This window comes from Rutidosis leptorrhynchoides, chromosome 4, assembly GCF_046630445.1.
Source record: "Rutidosis leptorrhynchoides isolate AG116_Rl617_1_P2 chromosome 4, CSIRO_AGI_Rlap_v1, whole genome shotgun sequence".
Classification (NCBI taxonomy): Eukaryota; Viridiplantae; Streptophyta; class Magnoliopsida; order Asterales; family Asteraceae; genus Rutidosis; species Rutidosis leptorrhynchoides.
In genome coordinates, this window is record NC_092336.1 from 122,976,630 (window position 1) to 122,983,493 (window position 6,864).

Consider the following 6,864-nt stretch of genomic DNA (forward strand, 5'->3'; position numbering starts at 1 on the left):
TATAATTCGGTGTCACTTTTCTCAACAAAATATAGATACATGCTTACATATTTATTAATATATATGCATTTTCTGATAGATTTACATTTTGCTTTCAACATTATAGTGAAATAACTATGCTATATTACAATAGAACACGTATAGCTGACAAAATAAACATACACATTACATATTTCATTTTTTCACAATCTATGTTTAATAGTATCAATAGATTGTGTTTAATCTTCGACAAAGATTAAAAGTTCTTGTTGATAGATTTTAATTATGTCATGTAATATTTATTTTTGCTACACTACGTTGTGGTTTTCATCGCATATTAGAAAATATCATAACTTTTTTTTAATATCCATTGGATATCTATTAACCCGTTTAATCCAGTGGATATGGATATTAATGAATGAACTAAAATTAAACGGATATGGATGAACAAACACTAAATGGATATGGATATGGATACGGCATCACCGGATCCATATTCGATCCATTGTCATCGCTAGTTATAATAATGAATATACAACTCATTGTCGGAAACAATGTAGATCTCTCTCTCTCCCCCTTCCACCATAGTGGTCTCTCAAATAGCATTGCTACTTTTATTTTGTTAAACAAGTTCTCCCCCGGCCATATTCTGGACCAATTTATATTATTATTGCTAACAGATCATTTGTTAACCCATTTATTATTAATGCAACCAATCATTATTGATCATATTGATCTTATTGATCTACACATAACATAAATTTTGCTTATCAGATTACTTCATTCATCGAGCTCAGCGTCGATCTCATCTACTACATCGTTATGCTCAAGAACCATAGACCCAAGTAGATAAATACGTCTGTGTTGAGGAATTTTGTCGATTTTGTTCAATTCTTCATCAGTTAAAGACCAATCAAAGATATCGACATTCTGCTTCATCCTTTCCGTATTAAAACTTTTTACAGCGATACTCACCCCTTGCTCGTATAACCACCTTAGCGAAACCTACATCAATTACAATACCATATTTTCAGTACGTTCGTTCGGTCGTTCGCTCAACTTACTACAACGTAGTCAAGAAGTTGTCATTTTTAACTTAAACTGAAATGATGAAATGATGATGATGATAAAAGAGTACCTGAGCAACTGTTTTCCCTTTGGATTTGGCAATGTCCTTAAGAATGTCACATTCCATAACACGGTTGTGTCCCCATGCGTTATTACCGACCGCACCTAAGGGAGAGTAAGCAGTGACAAGAATGCTATTCTCTTTGCAAAATTTATTGAGTTTTTTCTGTTGCCAAAGTGGGTTCATCTTAACCTTCAAACCAAATTAGAGGCATATATGTTACTAACACTTTGATACAGCTATTTTTGAGGTACTCCGTATTAATAAAATATTAATATTATATGTATAAAAAAAGTTAACGTGTATAAGGGCTTAACTTTATTTCGCCCAGGCTCTTCTAAATTGTTGAGACGGCCCTCTGGACCAAGTAGCCTAAATGCATGGTACACATTATTGAAACAGTTCAAGTTACGAGTTAATGATGAATCACCTGGTTGACCGCAGGCGGAATTTTGGCGAACGAAAGAATTTGTTGGATTTTGTTGGTAGAGAAATTGCTGACACCAATAGATTTGGTGAGTCCCAAGTTTTGACATTCCTCCATTGCTTCCCAAGTTTGTTTTAAATCCATTGGGAAAATGCATTCAGATGGAATTGGAAAATTTAATTCATCTTCTAGGACTATTTTGAGTGGCCAATGGATCAGATACAAATCTACATACTCAACACCCAGATTCCTGCAAAAATATTAGTTACCTCTTAAACATTTATCTGTAGCAATATAACCAAACATAAAGCTATTGTAATAGCTTGAAATATGGGAAAAATGTTAAAAAAAAAAAAAAAAAAAAAAAATTAGATAATCTAACAACCTTTAGCACTGTCGTTGAAGTGCAAAAAGACTTGTATTCTTTTTAATAAATACCCTATAGATTTCAACAATAATTACTTTGTACAACTCATTCATGCACCTTAATGACAACCTAAAAATTTGTTGTTGTTTGGAAAAATCGTAGAAAAAACATTACATCTTCCCCGTGACTTGGTAAATAAACTTACATTTTTGGGATTATCACCAAAAAGCCCATTTTTTTTACCTTTTTTGCGTGAGAGCCAAAAAAAAAAAAAAAATTGCCAATTTGCCCTCGCAAGGCGCAAGGTGCCTTGCTCCCTTGCGCCTTGCGTCCTTGCGACCTTGCTTCCACCTGGGAGCAAGGAGCAGGGCACCTTGCTCCTTGCTTCCAAGTGGAAGAAAGGACGCAAGGTGCATCTTGCTCCCTTGCTTCCACCTGGGAGCAAGGACATAAGGTGCCTCTTGCTTCCACCTGGGAGCAAGGACGCAAGATGCATCTTGCTCCCAGGTGGAAGCAAGGGAGCAAGATGCACCTTGCGCGTCTTTGCTCCCAGGTGGAAGCAAGGGAGCAAGAGGCACCTTGCTCCCAGGTGAAAGCAAGGGAGCAAGAGGCACCTTGCTTCCTTGCTCCCAGGTGGAAGCAAGGTCGCAAGGACGCAAGGCGCAAGGGAGCAAGGCACCTTGCGCCTTGCGAGGACAAATTGGCAATTTTTATTTTTTTTGGGTTTGGTGATAATCCCTACATTTTTTACTTCTGTCTTCAACAACTTTAATGACAACCTTAAAGGTGGTTGTTGTTAGAAAAATCTTACTCCCTCCGTTCCAATTTAATAGTCCACAGACAAAATGGTACACAGTTTTAGAAAATCTCACTAACTTCATTTATCCACCAATGAAATATTTTCTCTCTTCAGATCCACCAATCAAATATCCTCTTTCCTTTCTATTTATGGGAGTGGACTATTAATTTAGGACATCCCAAAATGGAAAAACGGGACTATCTAATTGGGACGGTAGGAAAAACATTACATCTTCACTTTGACTTGGTAAATAAACTTACCGTTTTTACTTTTGTCTTCAACAATCGTACTTACGTTAACATTAATGTTGGCCTGAATTTAATCATTTAGCTCTTAATGTACTACAGTTATTTAATTGATGAGAATTATTTGATGAAGTTAGCCTTTAATAAATTAAATTTAAATTTAAAAGATTATTGTGCAATACAAATTACCTTATTTAGTATGTCTACTTGTTTGTTGACGAATTTTTGTAAATAAACCTCAATTAGTCAATTTGCATCACTTCAACTAATTCATAGTATTAAAAATCAGAATTACAAAAAATTCTTACTTGAGACTGTTTTTGATGGCTGGAACAAGAAGATGGCGATCAACCGAGTCACACCACAGTTTGGTCGTAATAAACAGCTCAGATCGAGACTTAATACGACCCAACCTCAAAGCTTCTGCAATGGCTTCCCCAACAGATTTCTCAGTTTGGTATATTGCTGCTGTATCAAAGTGACGATAACCCAATTTAATCGCTTCAATTATCGTCGATGGTGCCACCACATCAGTGCCTGCAATGCTCGATTCCGTTGCTGTACCCAGAGCGATTATGGGAATCGCACGAGCACCATCGGAAGAGCTTATCATGGTCTCTGGAACCGTTACCATAATTTTTTTTTTTTTTTTTTTTTTTTTTTTTTTTTTTTGATATTGGCTACTTTATTTATGAGACAATTTCTATAGATATACTCTGTTTTTTTTAACGTATCAAGTGTAGGTACCGCATTATGTAATGGGAGAAAACGTTAATTTGTAGTTTTATGTAAACTTGTGGTGTACTATCGTATTGCAAACAAACTTGATTTGAGACCACATACCATTTGTTGGATTTATTATGCGCTTGAAAGATATGAAAACGATGGGAACCGTCCAAAGTAATTGTTTTCATATAAGATTTTTTTTGTACATAAACTTTTTTACTAGTTTAGTTTTTTACTAGTTTAGCTCTCAAAACAGAGTGCAAAATAATTTTTGGTAATATTTGATTGGTACCAGTTTTATACTACGAGTCAAATTTAAACATGTAATAAAAGCATGTTTCAGTTGAAACTGAACTTTTTCAATAAAATAGCTTAACTTTTAGAAATAAAATGAATGAAGACAACGTTTACAATATTTATGAGAATGAAGACAATGGTTACAACATTTTGTTGTCATCGAATCAAGTCAGTTAGGTATAGAGCATGTAGGTTATATACTTTATGACTTATTTTTATAACAAACTATTGCTTTTGATAGTCTTAAGATGAAAAGATATCTAACGGTGAATTATTCAATGGATATCTATTTATCCGAATAACATCATATATAGATATAGATTGATGAATTATATATATATATATATATATATATATATATATATATATATATATATATATATATATACACACTTATATATCTACTTATATATATGGATATGAAAACGGATGAAAGTTTAGTTAATGGATATTGATGTGGATATGACATAATACGATCCATGTCCGATTTATTTCAATTGATTACTAGTTGTAATTATTGAAATTATCATGTCTAGATTTGAATAGAATTTCGTAACTGACTTAAGAGAATGTGTGCCCATAGCGCAACCGCACGATAAAACACGTACACATAATTTTGGTAGAGTGGTGCACAATAAATGACAAATTGTGCGTCATATACCTTATTTACTGTGTCAAAGTGCAATCACTTGAACGAATTTCACATGCGCTGATATGCACATGATTAAGATCACAAAACAACAAACAAGTCCACAAAAACGGTACTAACAGCTACGAATGAGCTTATGATCTTTATGAAATTATCGAAGAAGACCCGAAACTAACCTTAGGGTAGCGGAAGAGAGCCCGGACTATCCATAAGCCCAAATGTAGAACTTACTCCAAAAAATAACTTAAAGGAAGTGAGAACGCTTAGACCACTCCCTATGGTTCCATTACCCGCTAGTTATCCGTAGTTACCCGTAGTTACCCGTAATGAACCATAGGCACGGCTTAGTTACCCGCCTTAGTTATCCGCTTTCACCATGGATTTAACGGAAGTATAAATCTTAGTTAGAGAATTTGTGGACCCTAGTCGCTTTTTATTGTTTGGACTTAATGCTTTATTGTTTGTACAGTGTATATTAAGAGGGGTATTGTTTTAGCCATGATAGGGAGTGTTTAGTTATGGGTTAGTTATAGAATATTGGTGTTGATGTGACGCTGATGTGGAAGGTTAATGTAACACCCGATAATTGGGCCTAGATGAAATAACCATTTTGCCCCTGTGTGCGTTTATATTGTTATTTTATTAGTTGAATGTTTATAGTCATTTGACTATTTGGTTGAGACCAGTTCGTGACAAGGGTCACAGAACAGGTTTGTTTATTTAATTTGGACTTCGTTTGGGTTGCCAAATGATGTACGAAAGATATCAGATAACTGATAAATACCCGTGTGTTGCACAGTGTGGGAATTAACCTCACTTAAAAGACTAGTGGTGTGTTCTTTCTTCCATTTTCTAGACTTTTCCTCTCAACACACCGTACCTTCATCTTCATCTAATCAAAACCCTAATTCTTAATCTTTGATCTAGAGCTCAAATTATTCATATCTTCTTGTTCTCTGTGATTTTGTGATCATTTTAAGGTAAGCATCTCTTTGATTCATGTCTTGATTCTTGCTTAAATTGGATTTTTGTGTTCTTGAGTAAAAGTGTGATTTTCATGCTTGATTCTTGATCTTAAGTGTTTATTGTGCTTAATTGATGCTAGAAATAGGTTCTATACAGTTTATATGATGTTTTGGGAGTGGTTTTGGTGTTAGATCTTGCAAAAATCGAGTTTTTGGGCCAAAATGGCAAAAATCAGCGAGCTGGAATGTTCTAACAGCTCCCACACTTCTGACAGGTCACCCGTACGTGTGACCACGCGTTTGAGGCTCAACCACACGGTTGAGGACTCACTCGCACGAGCGAGGCCTCGTCCGCGCGAGTGAGCACTAAATCAATTATAAGGTTTTTGGTAAACTTGAAAAGGCTGTAACTTTCTAACCGTAACTCCGTTTTCGATGAATAAACTATCGTTGGACTCGTCTTGAAATTTACTATCCAATTATAATGTTTTAAGAAACTAAATCAAATTTATTTTGGTCAGAAAAAGGGATTTTATTGTGTATGTCTTGTTCTGTACTCGTTTGGTGTCGTTATTGACTGAGTTTATGTTGTAGACTTATAATATGATGAATATATGATAATATGACCTAGTTTATAGTATTTATCAATTATATTATTGATTAGAACTTTATAATGACTTTGTTTCTGATGTTTCCAGGTGATCAGGAGAAGTGAAGACTCAGAAATATAAGACCTCTGAGTACTTCTTGTGCTGGTTTTCGGTGAGTGGGTTAATCTAGCCGTTAAGGCATATAGTGACATGACCTAGACCGTTGACCTAGTTGATATGCTTCGAACCTTTGTTGTTGTGTGAAGTGGACTATGACCTCGCGCGTTTATTGGACCGACCTTGCTTCTGATCAGGTCAGGAGAGATCAACCTTACTTCTGATCAGGTTGGGCTCATTGATGTTGTATGATTAATATAAGTCAGAATCACGCGTCCGTCACGTGTGGAAGACTTATACTAGTGATACAAAGTTATGAGTTTTCGGTAGACTCTAGACTGATCAACTGGGGTCGTTGGCCCGGCCAGGCCGCCGAGTCTCTCAATGGGTTGCTTCGGATTACCCAGATGGTTGCTTCTGATTGACCATTGCTTGTAGTCATCATGGTTGCTTTGGATTGACCGTTGCTGTAGATGATTTTGATGGACTTTGGATTTAGTTGATTGTTGGTTATTGTATGATATTGTATTTGTATTGCTATGTTTCTGCATGATTCTAGTGGATATGTGATTAA

General features: G+C 35.4%; 1 protein-coding gene across 1 annotated transcript; it reads right to left on the reverse strand.

Annotated features, from left to right (window-relative positions):
• Positions 1 to 423: 423 nt before the first annotated feature.
• LOC139840096 (D-galacturonate reductase-like) lies at positions 424 to 3,630 on the reverse strand. Its single transcript, XM_071830319.1, has 4 exons — positions 3,255 to 3,630; positions 1,539 to 1,785; positions 1,118 to 1,300; positions 424 to 984 (listed from the first exon to the last, which is right to left on the reverse strand). The coding sequence occupies exons 1-4, from the start codon at positions 3,578 to 3,580 to the stop codon at positions 760 to 762; spliced, it is 981 nt and encodes a 326-aa protein (XP_071686420.1). The 5' UTR covers positions 3,581 to 3,630; the 3' UTR covers positions 424 to 759.
• Between the last annotated feature and the right edge of the window lie 3,234 nt (positions 3,631 to 6,864).